This window comes from Acomys russatus, chromosome 19 (genome assembly GCF_903995435.1).
Source record: "Acomys russatus chromosome 19, mAcoRus1.1, whole genome shotgun sequence".
In the NCBI taxonomy this organism is placed as follows: Eukaryota; Metazoa; Chordata; class Mammalia; order Rodentia; family Muridae; genus Acomys; species Acomys russatus.
In genome coordinates, this window is record NC_067155.1 from 53,547,193 (window position 1) to 53,565,795 (window position 18,603).

Below are 18,603 nucleotides of genomic sequence, written 5' to 3' on the forward strand. Positions count from 1 at the left end.
GCCATTCGCCAGCTGCTTGTTGCTTCATACTAGGCACCGTTGTAGGTGCCGGAGAGCATAGAAGCAAAAACAGAGGACAAGGCTGATGTGCGGCTCACCAGAAAAGAGAGCTAGCAGAACAGAATGTCACTGTAGTGTTGTCAGCTGATGCTGAACCAGGACGGGAGCTGTGGTGCTGGGGTCTTTGCTGGAGGAAAGAGCGTTCTTGCAAGAACATTCTTTAGGTGTGTGCACATGCACAGTTGCCAAGGTCACAGGTTCGTCCTGCCTGTCATCTGCTCACCTGAGATTGGAATACAGACAGACTTACGAGGGCCAAGTGGCTTGTGCCTGTATTTCAGGGAAATAGTTGGATTGGTGAGAAAGTCCATGGGCAGGAGCTTAGTGTTGTTTCAACAGTGTGTATCCTGGCCCCGTAAGTGAGGACAAATAGAAGGGGTCAGCAATTGGTCATGGAGACCAGGTCAGAACTCTGGCTCTGGCATTCTCTCTGTGTAGGAGGCCATTGCTTCTGTCTTGGACAGCTAAGTAGGCATCACAGTACATTTCAGATGTGAAGCCAGCGCCTCTTGCTCTTCTTTAGCTTTTGTGAGACAGTCTTATGTAACCCAGCCTGTTCTTGAACTCCTGATCTTCCTGACAACTATTGGGATAACAGGCCTATGCCACCATGCCAGGCTCTTTTACTGAAAATGTTTGCTTGTCTTTCTTGAAGTTTCTGTGTTGGTAGTCTCTAGTCCTGCTGTAGCACACTGTATGGTTCTCTCAAACTGTTCTTTCCTAAGCCTAGCTTTGTGTGGCTATCTGCTGTTTAATGGAGGGTGACACTGAGGACCTGTGTGTGAGTGTGTGCTTCCTGCTCTCAGGTAGCTCACGATCTAGGGCACTACACTCTGTTCAGCATGGAAAGCAGTTTAAAAGAAAGAAGTGCAGAGTAGGTAAGAGTGCACCTGGCTTCCCTATAAGAACAAGCAATTAAGAAAGAAATGTAGGACTACTAAATTAAAGTTACACCTGTGAGGCTGTTATGGTGTTGGAAGAAAATTTGTTGTGTAAGTTTTTCCTTAAGCAAGTGGCATCTGAGACTGTTTCTTTCTTTTCTTTTTTTGACTTTCTGGTTCTTACACTGAGGCGCCAGGGGCCGGTGTTAGTAACACTTTCACCTGCTGTTGGGAAATCCAGAACATAAGGCATGGCCTGTGCCATTAGAGGTTGGTGAGTTAGTTAAATAAAATTAACACAGGTTAAGTAAACAGAAGGCAACACAGTACTATTTAGGGAAGTATTGCAAAGTGGGGGTGTTTCCAGAGGCGCTGGTTCAACAGGGCTGAGAACAGCTGGCTGGCTGGACTGCCATAGACATGGAGAGGCTGGGGAAGACCATCTTCATTATCAGTGGAGCAGAGAAAAAATTATGAGAAATATGAATCTTCAGAGTGCTTCTGCAGCCGGGCGTGGTGATATACACTTTAAACCCAGCACTTGGGAGGCCATCTTGGTCTAGAGTCCAGGATAGCCAGAGCTACACAGAGAAACCCTATCTCGAGAAACCAAAAACAAACAAACAAAAACCACACACCGAAAACAAAAACAGAATGCTTCTGAAGACTGAGTTTTAAATATGATAATAAAATAGCAACTGATTGTAGTGAATTGTGGTTTTTTGTTTGTTTGTTTTTAACAATGCAGAAAATAATTTAGTGAAAAGTAAAATATTAGTCTTTTCCTTGCTGTTCTCTTGTAAGTAGACTACTGGGACAAACATTTTAGAAGCAGCAAGGAAACCCTTCCCTTTCCTAGACATTCCCTGTGGCCCTGTCCCCACAGTGGATGTGTAATGCTCCTTGGATTGAGGCAACCACTAAGAAAGCAGCAGCCCATAAGTAGCTGGAGGCCTGCTTGTAGACGACTGCGTGCAGATGACTTCCTGCTGCCATCGCTTGCATGTTTGTGATTGTTGACGGGATATTAATGTCTAGTCTGTCGTTAGTCAACAGGCAGAGCTCGCCCTGCAGGAGGCGATTAGGATTGCCCAGGAGTCCAACGATCACGTGTGTCTGCAGCACTGTTTGGTGAGGCCGTCCTCTGGTCTTGGGATTTTGCCCACGGGTTGAGTTGGCCTCCTGAAGGTCCATTTTTAATCAAGTTCGTTGTTCTGCACTGGGAACAAGTTCCTTAGCAGTGAGGGGAAATTACACAGGTGGACACAAGTCCACCTAGGGTTCTCCCAATCCCCATAGTCATTTATCTTCCTTAGTTCATGGCATTTGCTCTGCCTTGAGCACTGTTTATCTATACAACTTGCCATGAAAAAAAGAGTTAAGCATTGCATTGATACTGGCATTAATGAAACAATATGCTATACCTAGTGACTTGGTGAGATACTGGTGTATTGAAGCATAATCACCAAGTGTGTACACACTACAGAAGCCATTTAGTCACCTGTGACTTTCAGTTTAACGCCAGATGGGAGCTTTATGCTTCTTTCTGAAGTGCCTACCACTGGGGCTGTCAGAAATAAAGTGGATCAGTGGCTTTGAAAAAGATTTTATGCTGGGCAGTGGTGGCGCACGCCTTTAATCCCAGCACTCGGGAGGCAGGGGCAGGCAAATCACTGTGAGTTCAAGGCCAGCCTGGTCTACAAAGTGAGTCCAGGATAGCCAAGGCTATACAGAGAAACCTTGCCTCAAAAAACCAAAACAAAACAAAAAAGAAAGAAAAAGATTTCATATTCCTGATAGGTTTTATTTACACTCAAAATTCATGGCAACAGTATTATCTTGCCCTTTAGAACTCTTCCCTATGTCCGCACAGTGTGTCACTGGAGCATCTGCAGTGCCATTGTTGTGACACATTTGATGGTTCTCTCTCGCCAGAGCTGGCTTTATGTGCTGGGGCAGAAGAGAGCCGATAGCTATGTTCTGCTGGAGCACTCTGTGAAGAAAGCAGTGCATTTTGGGTTACCGGTAAGGCTCATCTTTCTGTGAGATTGTTAGAATAAGTGGTGTTGAGCCTTTGTCTCTTCTTCCACCACCTTTGTCATGAACCAGCGATAGACGTAGAGCGGGTATTTCTCCGCATGGTCTCATTCTCGGTTATTTCCTGACTTTAGTTATTAATCACACCACTAAATTCCGTTGGGTAGGTTTCTCTCTGTGCCCTTTGTCCTAATAACATCTGTGAGAGCTCCACTTATTGACTTGATAAGAGATCTTTGTTTAGTTTTAGTTTATTGAGCGGCATTTAGTACATTTTCACTTAGAAAAATTAGAGAAGGCTTTCTTCTTCTTTTTTTTTTTTTAGCACTGGGGATAGAACCCAGGCCCTCACACATGCTAGTCAAATGCTCTACCACTGAGCCATGTACATCACCAGCCCTGGGAAGACTTAATCTTAAGCCAGGGATTGGCAGACCGTAGCTTGTGCTTCAAATCTGGTACTCTGTCCGCCTTTGTATGGCTTTGAGCCCAGAACGACTTTACATGTGTAGACGGATAGGGCAGTAGGACAGCCACACGTAAGCAGAGGCCAACTGGGGCCTGGAGCACGAAGTCTGTTCTGACCATTGCTAGAATGTTTGCTGGTCCTTGTTTTAACTAGAAAGCTCTCTGGGGAGAATTGTTCCTCTCATTCTGCTTGACAAGGAAAGGCAGAGGGCTGTCTGTGCAGGAAGTAGAAATGACTCTGGGGTCCAGCCTGCTGGGGGAAGAATGTTCTGTCTCAGCATAGGCCAGGAGACCGCTTATGCCCTTGTTCTCAGGAAGTTTGCAGCAAACTTAAGCAAAATTAAGAGCAATTTAATGTATGTATTTGTTCAGTCTGAGTACTTCCTATTTGCTCTCTTCCGGGAAAGAAAGTGTACATGGACAGAACTGAAGTGGCTCTTTAGAGACTGCTTAAATATACTCTGGTTATGGATTTAAACTGCTTTTGTTAGTTGAGCTTTTTACCCTTGAAGATTATTCCAGACGCTAAGAAGATAACTTGATGCTCATGACAGCCATCCTTTTTTAAAGCCTCTTGTTATCTAATGTGCCCAGCACTGTCTGCTCTATTATCTCATTGTAATCCTTACCACGATTCTCTATGATAGGTTTGATGCCCATTTTACAGATGAGGAAGCTGAGGCTTAGCTAAGAAGCTAAGTGACTGGCCCTAAGTCACACAGTAAGTAGCAGAGGCAGTGTCTAAGTCCAGGTTACCTAATGCCGAAGCTCTGGCTCTTGGCCATGTGCCCTCTGCTTCTCTTTCAGCCCTAGAGTTTCAGGAGCACATCTCTGATGGGTCAGGGTTAGGGTCAGGCTGTAGGTACTTTCCTTTAAGTAGAGCTGTCACTGTGCATGTGCTGAAATGTGAAACCCACCACATTTCTGAAGAGTAAAACAAATTCTGTCATGTAATCTCTATCTTGGGTCGTGGGTATATCTGTCCCCTTAGTACCTCGCCTCCCTGGGAATACAGTCCCTTGTTCAACAGAGAGCTTTTGCTGGGAAGACGGCCAACAAACTGATGGATGCCCTAAAGGACTCCGACCTCCTGCACTGGAAACACAGCCTGTCGGAGCTTATCGATATCAGCATTGCACAGAAAACGGCCATCTGGAGGCTGTACGGCCGCAGGTAGGTCTCCAGGCAGACTGCCAGAGCACCGAGGTGTGGATGGAGCCTTTAGAGATAAGCAGGAGCTAGCAGACTGGTCCTGTGCAAGTATGTCCCCCTTCGGAAGTTGTTGACAGAGGGCCTTAGAGAACGTGCGTCGTCACCTGGAGACCTTTTGTAGTCTGCACGAACTTGGCGATGTCTTCCCCACATACCTGGTTTACTCTTCCCGGCTGCTCTGTGTATAGCTGGTGGGTGATCTCTCATCTGGCTTGCACACTCGGTCTCAAGATCATGAGTGTACTTGACCAGTGACCAGCGGGGCTCAAAGCTAGATCACCTGACCCTGAGCTGAGACCTCCCCCTTCCTGTTTGCATGCTGCATGGCCTCCTTGTGCAAGTCCAGCACCCCTCCCCACAGCTGCTTGTGTAGACAAGGTTGTTTCTCTCTTGAGGTGTTTCCTCTGGGTACCTGCAGCCACTGCCTGTTTTCCACACTAGTGTTTGGAAGTACACTTCTGAACCAGACCTTGCTCTGGAGCCCTGTCTTGATCTCACGAGTCCCCTAGAAGGTCTGCTATTTCTAGGAATTCCATAATGAAAGGAAGCGCCTCTTTACCAGTCTTGTTTTTGTATTTCAGATAATTTTTTGGCACGGTGTGCTCTGAAACAGCTGCCGACACTGGCCACTGCCTGCATTGCCAGAGCAGCCGGTGCCAGGATGGCATCGGGTCTGAATTTACCCGTGAAACCTAATTAGCATCCTGTGACCTCAGGGAACATCGAGGGTGGGAAGGTGGGGGGTGGGGTTCTGGGTGCTGAGTGCTCCCGATTGTGACCTGCTCTGTATTCCCTGGGGGCCTGCGTACCCAGGGTACTTCTGCTCTCTTCGGCCTGAGGGCAGGAGAGCTGGCATGGGGAGGAGTTGCTTCCACACATCCAGAGCCACAAGGGTTAACTTTGTTGCGTCTCCACTGAGGATAACTTTAGGGCATGGCTCAGGGGCAGCCTGGGTCTGCTGCCTAAAGAGGAACCTGTCCCCCTCCTCACCCAGCACCATGGCACTACAACAAGCCCAGATGTTGCTGAGCATGAACAGCCTGGAGTCGGTGAACGCGGGTGTGCAGCAGAATAACACCGAGTCCTTTGCCGTCGCTCTCTGCCACCTCGCAGAGCTACATGCAGAACAGGTGGGTTGGTTGTGTCAGCTCGTGCTGTGCTGCTGTGGCAGGATTCCTGAGAGAACTGACTTGAAAGGATGCCCAGTACATCATATCAGAGGCATGTGGTAGCAGAGGTCTCTGCACCTCATGGTCCCAACATGGCATCCAGGGCATGCCCCCCACAAATGTTAACTTTTCCTTTCTCTCTTTCTTTCTCTCTTTCTTTCTTTCTTTCTTTCTTTCTTTCTTTCTTTCTTTCTTTCTTTTTCAAGACAGGGTTTCTCTGTGTAGTCTTGGCTGTCCTGGACTCCCTTTGTAGACCAGGCCGGCCTTGAACTCACAGAGATCCTCCTGCTTTTGCCTTCTGAATGCTGGAGTTAAAGGCTGCAACACCACTACGTGGCTCCAAATGTTAGTTAAGAAGGGTGCCACCATCTCCCTGTGGTACCACTCGTGGGCTTTTGGGGAACCTTTCACATGCAGCATAGGTGGCCTAACTAGTTTGCTTGGGGGAGGGGTCTCTGCTTTTTTTTCTCTAGTGCTTGAGAAAAGCACTGGGTATGTGTTGGATGGGTCTGGTTGTAGCAGGTTGCTGAAGAATGAAATCCCCACCGATCGTGGTGGCGCACGCCTGTAATCTCAGCACTCGGGAGGCAGAGGCAAGTGGATCGCTGTGAGTTCTAGGCCAACCTGGTCTACAAAATGAGTCCAGGACAGCTAATGATACACAGAGAAACCCTGTCTTGAAAAACAAAAACAAGAGCAAAACAAAAAAAAAGAACGAAATCCCCCATGATATGGTCTAAATGTGGAGTATGCAAAGTTCATTGAACGCAGGGCGTTTTGACATGAGTGACGGAACACAAAGTTGGCTGCTTGTTTTTAGGAGTAGGCTGGGCATGGTGGCACACACCTTTAATCTTAGCACTCTGGAAGCACAGACAGGTGGATCTCTGTGAGTTTGAGGCCAACCTGGCCTACATAGTGAGTTCTAGGACAGCCAAGGGTACGTAGACAGACCCTGTCTCAAAAAACCAAACACCAAAAGGAAACTAAAGGAGAGATGGAAATTTAATGCAGCAGGTGTTTGTGTGTGCCTGGAGGGGAGGGTAGAGAAGGGGATGATGTCCAGGCAGAACAGTGGTAAGGCATGTTGCTCTCTTTGCTCTAGGCTAGGCCTGTGCTTGCTCTTTTATATGTGTTACCTTGTAGAATCCTTTGGGAGCCTCGTGAGCTCACAGAACAAAAATCTGAGGTCGGGGAATTTGAGTGTGTACCCACCAGTACCTGTCATTTCTGTCAGCCCATATCCAGTTGGCCCCAAAGGAGAGTAGGACTTGGGCATGGCCTTGACATGTGTCCCACATGGTTGTTTTTGTCGGAGGGTGAAGTCCTGATGCTGTCTTAGGAGATTTCCCTTAGCTCAAATGTCTCCTAGAAGAGAAATCTGGGGACTCTCAGCCCTGGGCAGAACAAGCTGTGGCTTAAGCAGGCCTCCTTCATCACTGTATTGCTCTTCAGCCTTTGTGGTCTCCGTTACTGTTGATGTAATCTCAGTCTATACAGTAAAGATTTCTGCAATATCATCTTCAGTCTTTTCTGTGAACACAGGAAGGTTGGGCTCTGAAGGGTCCTGAGATGTGCCGCTCACCCTTTCCCAGGTCAGAGGGCAAGCCATCTGTGTTTACTGTTTTCTCCCAGGAGTCTGATACGTTCCTCTTTCATATTTTTTCCTCCCTCTTGTTGGCACTGGAGCTTCGGGTTGTGTTAATGGCGGCCTCCTTGTGTCCTTAGCTTTAGCAAGACCTTTGATTTTAGAGTATCTACCCCATGCTCGCTGCGTGGAGGACTGTGGGAAGGCAGGCTTGTCGCAGCCTCTGTTTACTCTCTTACTCCCTTTGTCTCTGTTGCACTGTGCTTTCTGAGGTGACAGGACCGGGTGAGCTGTGAGGAACCTAGGGCCTTTCTGACGCTCCTGTAATCAGAGGACAGACTAGGCCCTTTCTCTAAGGTTGTCAGCCCTTTTCTCTTCCTGCAGGGCCTCGAGGCATCTGTACCATTCCTTTCTGAGCCTCGGACCGGCAAGTGCCACTGAACTATTTTTAAAATGGGGGACGGGCGGGGGGGTGGGTGGGTGGGGTTGCTTTGGTTGTAGTGTTCTCTTGGTCTGAAGGTTGGACAGCCCATTTTGGTACCAGCTCAGCTCTCTGTGGCAGACAGAAACAGTGGGCAGGATTGGCCTGTAAAAATCATGGAAGAAAAATGATTTTCTGCTGTTGTAGTTCAGTGTGGTTTTTCAAATAAAAGCTCAGCTGTACAATTGATCTTTCTATATAGTGCACCGCTTGGTGGAATGATTAGAGCAAGTTGAAAGCTTTCGCTAAAAAAAGACAGCACCCCATAACAATGTCTGTAAGAAAGGCATAGAAGAACATGGATGTGAACATAGGAAAGAGGGGGACAGTGGCTCAGTGGGTAAAGGGTCTTGATGCCAAGCCTGACAGCCTGGGTCTGGCCGTTGGAGTTCACATGGTGGGAGGAGGTGTCCAGCCTCACGCTGGTTGTCCTTTAACTACACAATTGTGTGGCACACACACTGAATTTTAAAATGTCAAAAAAAAAAAAAAAAAAAATCAGGACAGTAAAACGATAGTTGCAGCCATTAAATTAGGCAAAAGGGCTCAAGACCTTAAAAGTACCTTTCATTTCTCTGCCTGTGAGGAAGTAGTTGAGCACATATGTATCCAAAGTTGTGTGCATCATTGTCAGTGCAACATTTATAAAGTGGAATTAGCTAAAAAATGTTTACTTTGCCAGATGTGATGGAGTCTACCTTTTTTTTTTCCCCCCCTTCGAGACAGGGTTTCTCTGTGTGGCCTTGGCTGACCTAGGCTCGCTTTGTAGATCAGGCTGGCCTCGAACTTACGGCAATTCACCTGCTTCTGCCTCCCAAGTGCTGGGATTAAAGGCACATGCCACCATGCCCAGCTTGTTTGTTTTTGAGATGAGTCACTCTGTAACTGTGACCCGTCTGCCCTGGAGCTCAGCAGGTAGAACAACAAGCTGGCCTGTAACACACGTAACGCACACCCTTTGTCTTGTCTCTGCCTCCCAAGAGCTGGCGCTGTGGCAGGCCTGCTGCAATTTGTCTTATTTTAAGCTTTTTTTTTTTTTCTAGAAAGAATTTTGTTTGCCTGTTTAATTTAAAACAAATTTTTAAGCCAGGCATGGTGATGCATGGTGGAGTCAGGAGGAGCAGGGAGTTCACGGCCAGTCTTTCCTACATATGGCCTTCTAGGCCAGCCTGGGGAACAGTGACACCCGTCATCATCATCATCATCATCATCATCATCATCATCATATTATTATTATTATTATTATTATTATTATTATTATTATTATTATTATTATTTATTAGGGGGGGTTCGAGACAGGATTTCTCTGTGTAGCCTTAGCTATCCTGGACTTGTTTTGTAGACCAGGCTGGCCTTGGACTCACAATGATCTGCCTGCCTCCGCCTCCCGAGTGCTGGGACTAAAGGTGTGTGCCGCCATGCCCTGCTGACACCCTGTCTTCTTAACATGAGCTACGTGTATAAACATTTCTTGGGGATTCTGTTCTGTGTTACATTGTGCACATCATGTACATGGGTATATATCATGGCTGTGTGTATCTGAACAAGTTGAGTGTGGAGGTTGATAGTAACTATAGCTACAGAAAATAGTTTTCATAATTAAAGTTTACATTTTGACATGAAAATAACAATGTTTAAAATTAGCTGGGTGTGGTGGCATACACCTTTAATCCCAGCACTCGGGAGGCAGAGACAGGCAAATCTCTGTGAATTTGAAGACAGCCAAGGCTACACAGAGAAACCCTGTCTCGAAAAATATATATAATTAATTCATTAGGACATATAGGAAAAAAGATAGCTTACTGTACCATTCCATTCTCTGTGCCTGCTGTCTTCTAGCTTACTCATGAGGACCAGGTGGGTCAAGTGAACCTCCTGGGTGTGTGAGCACGTATAATGTTAGCACTGCTGTGTCAGTCATATCGTGCCTCTCTCTTTTAGGGCTGTTTCCCAGCTGCTGCTGAAGTATTAAAGCACTTGAGGGAACGATTTCCACCCAACAGTCAGCATGCCCAGGTAACCTCCCTTTCTTGTGCCAATGGATTTATTTCTGGAAAAAAGCGCTTTTACTATAATGTAGTTGTTTTTTTTTTTTAAAGATGTGGTCAAGTGTATCACAAGCTAGCTCCAAATCCTGCCTGCCTGAGGCTCACATTGTACTTCTGATGCTTATGCCTGCCCCTCCCAAGTGCTAGAATTGCAGTCACGTGCTACCACAGCGGTTCATGGTAGGCTTGGGATGCACCAGGATGAGCATTCTCCTGTTTGAGCTACATGCCAGCTCTCAAGTGGGGCATTTTAGAGTCTCCCTTCAAAAACATAAAGCTACAAAGTACACTGTTGGTCTGGGTGTGTGGTTTAATGATACAGTGAGTGCCTGCCAAGCAGCCACAGGTCCTAGCTCCATTCCTAGCACTGCAGCAAAGTGGGCTGGAAGGATGCACACAGGTTATGGTGCTTACCTGTACTAAGCTTACAAACATCCAGCTCATGGGCCTGGAGAGCTGGCTCAGTGGTTAAGAGCGTGTACTGTTCTCACAAGACCTGAGTTTAATTTCTAACAGCCATGTAAGCCAGCTCATAATCACCTGTAACTACAGCTCTTCAATGCTTTGCAGGCCCCTGAACCACATGCTGATATACACACACACAGACAGTAAAAACAAAAAGACAAACAAAAAAAAAACCCAGGTGGTACTAGAGGTATTTTCTTACCCTTTTTTGTTTTGTTTTAAAGATTTGTTTGTTTCATATACAGTGTTTTGACTGCATGTACACCTGTACACCAGAAGAGGGCATCAGATCTCATTGGTTGTGAGCCACCATGTGGTTGCTGGAAATAGAACTCGGGACCTTCGGAAGAACAGCCAGTGCTTTTAACCTCCGAGCCCCGTTTTTGTTTTTTTCAAGACAGGGTTTCTCTCTGTAGCCCTGGTTGTCCTGGATTCACTTGTAGACCAGGCTGGCCCTGAACTCACTGAGAACCGCCTGCCTCTGCCTCCCAAGTGCCAGGATTAAAGGCGTGCGCCACCACACCTGGCTTTTTCTCACACTTTTAATGAGAGGCAGAGCTGGGCAGGTCTGTGGGTGTGAAGCCAGCCTGGATTACCCAGCGAGTTTCATGCCAGCTAGGGATACGTAGTGAGACCCTGTCTCAAAAAACAAACACACAAACAAACCCAAATGGCTCAGGCTAGAGATGTGCCTCACGTGATAGAGTGTTTGTCCAGCATGCACAAAGCTTGAGTTCTGTCCCCAGCACCACATACATTGGGTGTGATGGTAGATGACTGTAATCCCAGTGTCCTGGAGCTTGAGGCGGGATTGGTCAAAAGTTCAAAATCATGCCTGGGATCTAAGCTCAGTGAGCATCCAGAAGACCCTGGGCTCAGTCCCCAAAACCAAACATAAACACTCACTCTCACTCTCTCCTTCTCCTCCCCCCTCACTTATACTCAGGTTCTAGGAAGATAGCTCAATGGTTAAAAACACTTGTTAAACCTGTAAAGGGCCTAGGTTCAGTTTACACCATCCATTTAGCAGCTCACAACTGTCTGAAATACAGTTCTAGAGGATTCAAACCCTATTCTGGCCTCCAAGCGTGCTAGGCATGCACATGGGGCACATTTATATGTAAAGGCAAAACTTTCATACACAAACTAAAAACAAATCTTTTAAAAGTTCAAAGTTGTTGCAGTCAATTTACCAGTATGGCCTAATAATATTTATTATCAGGCTTATAATTATTACAGCAGTATTTTCTAGCCCGCTAACAATCAATCAAGAGACAGACACCTGTTATATTTTAAAATAGCCTTAGTTAACCTGGGGCAGGACAGATATTAATCCCCTAAACTACTTCCTATAGTGGGGCAGGTATGGGATCCCTGCCCCAAGCCCATGTCATCTGCTTCTAGTAATTTCTATCAAGCTACTTCCCATCCATAATCATAAATACTTGCTAATTATCGTCATCTGGGCCAAGTCTCCATCCACGCCGGCCGTGTGCTTCTCTACCACCTAACCCATGGCTCAACCTTCTCCTCTCCTCTCCTCCTGTCTCTTCTCCTCCCAAGATTCTGTCTCTCCAAGCCCTGGAACCTTAGCCATGCCTATCCTATTTGCCCTGCCCAGGTGTGGTGGCCTTTTATTAGTCAAACAGGTTAGGCTCTTAGGCAAGGTACAGGAAATTCAAGAGACAGAAAGCAGTAATTAGCATCAAAACACACTAGACTAACCGACACAAAGTCATCCAGGGCTGTATGGGGAGTTTGAGGCCAGCCTGTGATACGTAGATTGTCTCAAAGTTAGAAACCAAACCTAGCCTCATTCTGTATATTGTTTAAGGATAAATACTATAAAAGTATAGGAAACAAATGGCAATGGCAGACACAAAAATCAAGTGCTTAGTGTGGAAAAAAGGAGTGAAATAGAATTTGCTAAGAATATATAGTCTTGAGTAAAAGTACCATCAAAGCAGAGCACAGTGTGAATTGAAAAGTACACACGTGAGGCCAGGCAGTGGTGCACTCTTTTAATCCCAGCACTCAGGATCTCTGTGAGTTCGAGGCCAGCCTGATCTGCAAAGCAAGTCTGGGACAGCCATGGCTATACAGAGAAACCTTGTCTCGAAAAACCAAAGAAGAAGAAGAAAAGTGGATAGCTGTCTGTTTTGTGTTGTATTTGTTTGTTTGTTCTTCACAATAGTGTCTACATGGTTCAGGTTGGCCTTGAACCCTTGGTCCTCCTGCCTTAGTTTCTGAAGGGCTGGAGTTATAAGTGTTTGCCACCACCAAATGTGGGCTTCTTTTTGCTTTTTAAAATTGTTTATAATATTAAATACATCAGTAAATAACCTCAAGCACGTGTATGTGAATTGTTAGGATGTTTGTTAAACAAACCAATATACTTTGATATTGCATTGAATAATAATGTGAATATTTTCTTTTTTGTACTTGTTTTTTCTTATTAGTTATGGATGCTGTGCGATCAAAAAATACAGTTTGACAGAGCAATGAATGATGGCAAATTCCATTTGGCTGATTCACTTGTTACAGGAATCACAGCGCTTAATGGCATAGAAGGCGTATACAGGTAAGAAACCTGGACAGCTGTCACCACAAAACAAAACATTGTGTGGTGTATGTATGTGCCCTTGAGCAAGTGCCACCATACATGTCTGGCAGTCTAAGGACAACCTCAGGTGTTGGCCCCTCACCTTTGCTTGTTTCAGATAGGAGCTCTCTTGTTCACCTCTGCTTATGCCTGGCCAGCTGGTCTGAGAGCTCCTAGATCCCTGCTCCCCTTGCTCCGCTAGGATTGCAGGTGCTTGTGCCACTGTCCAGCTTCCATAGGTGCTCTGGAGATCCAACTCAGGCCACAGGCTCGGCGTCCTGCCTTAGCAGCTTAGCCATCTCACGGGCTCCAATTTTTTTTATTTTTATTTTTGTTTTTATTTTTGGTTTTCCGAGACCTCTGTGTATCCTTAGCTGTCCTGGACTCGCTTTGTAGGCCAGGCTGGCCTCAAACTCAAAGTGCCTCCCAAATGCTGGGATTAAAGGTGTGTGCCACCATGCCCAGCCCAAATTTATTTTTCAAATTACTTTATTCATTAACGTTATTTTATGTGTATGAGTTTTTTCCCTGAATGTATGTATATGCATCATGTGAGTGCCTAGTGCCAGTGGAGGTCAGAAGAGGGTATAAGATTCTTTGTCACTGGAGTTAGGGATGGTTGTAAGCTACTGTGTGGGTGCCTGGAACTGAATCCATGTCTTCTGCAAGAGTAACAAGTGCATATGCCTTAAATCTCAGCACTGGGGAGGCAGAAACAGGCAGCTCTCTGAGTTCTAGGACAACCTGGTTTACATAGTGAGTTCCAGGACATCCAAGGCTACGTAGAGAAACCCTGTCCCAAACAAACACAACAACAACAACAAATAGATAATTAAAATTAAGAAAATAGCCAAGTGTGGTGGCGCATGCCTTCAGTCCCAGCACTCAGGAGGCAGAGGCAGGTGGATCTCTGTGAGTTTGAGGCCAGCTGGTCTATAAAGTGAGTCCAGAGCAGCCAAGGCTACACAGAGGAACCCTGTCTTGAAAAACACACACACAAGTCCAGGACAGTCAGGGCTACACAGAGAAACCCCGTCTTGAAAAACCAAAAGAAAGAAAAAGAAAAGAAAAGGAAAGAAAACACACACAAAAGAAAATAAATATTTCCTAGAGATAGTAACTGAGATTCTGATAGCTATAACCCAAGACTTTAATACCTTTTTTTATTTACTTATTTTTGTGTGTATATCTTTGTGAGCGTGTATGTGCCATAGTGTGCATGTGGATATTAAAGATTGAATTTTAGCAATCAGTTCTTTTCTTCTATTATTTGGGTCCCAGGGATTGAACTCAGGTCTTGGAGGCAAGCACTTTTGCTGTTGAGCCTTCTTTGCTGGTCCAGTTAGACTTTTCTTTTACACATATACACATCCATGCATTGGCTGGTTGTCTGAGGCAGGGTCTCATGTGGCTTAGACTGGCCTCGAATTTGGTGCCCAGCTGAGGATGCCTTTGAACAGATCCTCTTGTCTGCACTTCGCAAGTGCCGGGGTCACACCTGGTGGCTGCAGCCGCTTCCTCTTCCTCCTCCTTTTCCTCCTTCTCTTCCTCCTCTTTCTCCTTGTCTTCTTCCTTTTCTTTTAACAAAAATCAGATTTTTCCTCTTGAGAAATTAGCAGTCTTGCAGGGCATGGTGGCGTACACCTTTAATTCCAGCCTTTGGGAGGGGAGGCAGAGGCAGGTGAATCACTGTGAGTTGGAGGCCAGCCTGGTCTATAAAAGTGATTCCAGGACAGCCAGGACTGTTAACACAGAGAAACCCTGTCTTGAAAAACCTTAAAAAAAAAAAAAAAAAGTTAGCAGCCTTGCTGAGAAAATAGATTCTTGATCCCAAATGGTTATAGTTGAAATACTTGCAGACTTCTGTGTAACCATTACTATGTAATTGTTTCAGAAAAGCAGTTGTAATGCAAGCTCAGAACCAAATGACAGAGGCACACAAACTCCTGCAGAAGTTGTTGACATACTGTCAGAAGTTAAAGAACACAGAGATGGTCATCAGGTAAGCAGTGTCGAGAGTGGGTCCCACGGGCGTGGCTGTGGGTCTTCTCATCCCACTCCCCTCTCTGTGCTCAGCGTCCTCCTGTCAGTGGCAGAGCTGTACTGGCGCTCTTCCTCCCCAACCATCGCGATGCCTGTGCTGCTGGAGGCTCTGGCCCTCTCCAAAGAATACCGGCTGCAGTACTTGGCCTCTGAAACTGTGCTCAACTTGGCTTATGCACAGGTAAGCCAGTCTGATTTTTTCCTGTGGGGAAGAGAGGGACTGTGTGGATGAGGGTGTGGTGTGTGTTTGTGTGTGTGTATGTGTGTATGGGGTGTTTGTGTGTGTGTATGGGTGTATGTATGGTGCATATGTATGGGGTTAGTGTGTTTGTATGTGTAGTGTGTGTGTAGTGTGTGTAGTGTGTGTGTGTGTGTGTGTGTGTGTGTGTGTGTGTGTGTGTGTGTGTGTGTAGGCCAAAGTCAGCCTTAGCTGCTGTCGCTCCTTTGGAGCTGGCCACCTGGAGCCTCCACTGGGACCCGTGCTTATCAGTAAGGCTAGGCTGGCTCACCATTGAGCCTCGGGATCTTCATGTCTGCTGTTCCATCAGTGGATTACAGACACATGTCCTGTGTCCAGCTCTTTATGTGCTTGCTTGGGGACTGAACTGAGGTCCTTTGGTTTGCATGGCTGTTAATGACCAAGTCATCTTCCCAGACCTCAACCATCAGCTTCCCAAGTGCTAAAATGATCAGGCAGCCACCTCACCTTACAAGTGTTTTATGAACTCTGGCCTTGTGTGGCGAACACTTGATCCGCTGAGGCCTCATCTCAGCCTCCTCATATCCAGGGTTTTGTCTGAATGCCTGTTTTCAGTTCTCGTAGACATCTAAGAATGGAGTTGTTGAATCATATGATAATTTTAATTTCTTTTAGAAACTGCTTAACTATTTTTGGCACAAATGGTGCTAAATGGTTCATAGTGGCCTTGTCAATTTTGTGTTCTGAGTACAAATGTATTAAGGGTTTCAATTTACCCAGAATTGTCGAGGCTTAAGAACTGGTCAGCACTGGTGTAGTTTTCATCACTGTGTTGTATGCGTGTGAAGTTAATTTGTATACAGACTTCATTATTTTGTTTGCTAATATCAATTATCCCAGCACTGCTTATTGAAATTTACTGAAAAGGCTTCTTTCAGATCAGGCGTGGTGGTGCACACCTCTTTCTTTATTTTTTTATTTTTCAGTTTTTGGTTTTTTGAGACAGTGTTTTTCTGTATATGGCTCTGGCTGTCCTAAAACTCATTGTAGGCCAGACTGGCTTTTGACTCAAGAGATTCCCTGCCTCTTGCCTAGCAAGTGCTGGGATTAAAGGTGTGCACCAGGCCTGGAGAGATGGCGCAGTGGTTAAGAGCACTGACTGCTCTTCCAGAGGTCCTGAGTTCATCCCAGCAACCACATGGTGGCTCACAGCCATCTATAATGTGATCTGATGCCCTCTTTTGGCCTGTGGATGTACATGCAGGCAGAACACTGTATACATAATAATAAATAAATAATTTAAAAATCCATTTAAAAAATAAATAAGGCAGAGGCAGCAGACCTCTGTGAGTTCGAGGCCAACCTGGTCTACAGAGCAAGTTGCAGGACAGCTAGAGAGAAATCCTGTTTTGAAAAACCAAAAAATAAAAAATAAATAAATAAGTAAAGGTGTGCACCACAAAGCCTGTCCTAGACTCACTTTGTAGACCAGGCTGGCCTCAAACTCACAGAAACCCACCTGCCTCTGCCTCCCGAGTGCTGGGATTAAAGGCGTGTGCCACCACGCCCGGCTCCCCACGTGTTTATTCGTGTTTCAGTAGTGCCACATTTTGTATACATTATTTTTAAGATCGGGTCTCTACAGCCCAGGCTAGCTTCAAACACACGCACTCCTGCCTTTGCCTCCCTAGTGCTGGGCTGCATGTGCATTATCAGGTCCATCCCTGTGATGTTTAGATTACTGTAACTGTATAGTTCCTCTCCTCCCTGTGGTGCTGGGGATCAGAATAGGAAGTAAGCATCATCACAGGCTTCTACACATGCCTGTCATTAAAATCTTTTTGTGAGGCTGGAGAGATGGCTCAGAGGTTAAGAGCATTGACCACTTTTCCAAAGGACTTGAGTTCAATTCCCAGCAACCACATGATGGCTCACAACCATCTGTAATGTGATCTAATGTCTTCTTCTGTCATGCAGGTACACATGCAGGCAGAGCACTGTATATATAATAAATAAATCTTCTTTTTTAAAAATCCTTTGTAAAGACCTGGGCTAGGTGGGGGCTGGAGAGATGGCTCAGTGGTTAAGAGCACTGGTTGCTCTTCTGAGGACCTGAGTTCGATCCCCAACACCCACATGATAGCTCACAGCTGTCTGTAACAGTTCCAGGGGATCTGACACCCTCACACAGACATACATGCAGACACCAATGCACATTAAATGAATAGTTTTTTTGTTTTTGTTTTTTAAAGAGCTGGCCTAGGTCGTGTGTATCTGTAATCTCATCACTCGAGAGACAGAAATTAGAGAACTGCTGTGTGTATGAGGCCAGCCTAGGCTACATAGTGAGTTTTAGTCCAGCCTAAGACCTTGTCATAAATACAACAAAACCCAAGTAAAACAATACAAAAAAGAAATAAGACAAGGCTTTCCACAGTACAAATGACCAGTTTCTACTAGATCTGTTGAAATCCTACTGCTGTGTGCCTGTATTCTCTGGGAATGTGTTGTGCAGGGTGAGATAGCCCGTGCCATGGAGAAGATATGCTAGACCATTCAGGAGAAAACCCCAGAACCCAAACCCGTCTTGTTAATGGGCACAGGACTGTGTTGTGTATAGTGATCTGCCGTTTCTTTTTCAGCTCATCCTTGGAATCCCAGAGCAGGCCTTAACCCTTCTTCACATGGCCATTGAGCCCATCCTGGCGGATGGAGCTATCTTGGACAAAGGCCGTGCCATGTTCTTAGTGTCCAAGTGCCAAGTGGCTTCAGCAGCTTCCTATGACCCAGTGAAGAGAGCAGAAGGTAGGGCTGCTGCATGAACGCTTGCACAGTGGTTGCTCCGGCTGCTGCGGCTCATCAGCCCAGGCATTCGGGATTTTTTTTTTTTTTTTTTTTTTAAACAAAAAGAAGTGAGGCAAAACCTTCCATGGTACAGTGGGTTGCTTGTTGTTTTTGTTATTTCATATTTTAAAACGTGGAGAGTGTAAGCATCTCTGGTATATGCAGCAGGTTTTAAGAGCCGTGAGGTGTTAGGTGCTAACCCCTCACCCCCTTTCAGCTCTGGAGGCTGCCATCGAGAACCTCAATGAAGCCAAGAACTACTTCGCCAAAGTTGACTGTAGAGAGCGGATCAGAGATGTTGCGTACTTCCAGGCCCGGCTGTACCATGCCCTGGGCAAGACCCAGGAGAGGAACCGGTGTGCCATGCTCTTCCGGCAGCTGCATCAGGAGTTGCCCTCGCATGGGGTGCCCTTGATTAACCATCTCTAGAGACACTCCCTGCTTGCTGTTACGTGGAGTATTCAGCACAGTTTGGGCTTGTTCGTGTCCCTCCCTGTACTTAAATG

The 18,603-nt window shown here is 46.0% G+C and overlaps 1 protein-coding gene across 2 annotated transcripts in view; it reads left to right on the plus strand.

Moving 5' to 3' along the window:
- Window positions 1–18,603, plus strand: part of Anapc5 (anaphase promoting complex subunit 5) — a 33,057-nt gene extending 14,454 nt beyond the window's left edge. The window contains exons 8-17 of one of the 2 annotated variants that reach the window (XM_051161525.1): window positions 1,991–2,072; window positions 2,877–2,966; window positions 4,438–4,619; window positions 5,653–5,788; window positions 9,838–9,912; window positions 12,869–12,990; window positions 14,906–15,013; window positions 15,088–15,235; window positions 17,896–18,058; window positions 18,315–18,603. In XM_051161525.1, coding sequence (XP_051017482.1) covers window positions 1,991–2,072; window positions 2,877–2,966; window positions 4,438–4,619; window positions 5,653–5,788; window positions 9,838–9,912; window positions 12,869–12,990; window positions 14,906–15,013; window positions 15,088–15,235; window positions 17,896–18,058; window positions 18,315–18,526 — 1,318 coding nt within the window. In that variant the 3' untranslated portion in view covers window positions 18,527–18,603. The remainder of the gene's footprint in view (window positions 1–1,990; window positions 2,073–2,876; window positions 2,967–4,437; window positions 4,620–5,652; window positions 5,789–9,837; window positions 9,913–12,868; window positions 12,991–14,905; window positions 15,014–15,087; window positions 15,236–17,895; window positions 18,059–18,314) is intronic. The other variant, XM_051161526.1, reaches the window with a different exon arrangement.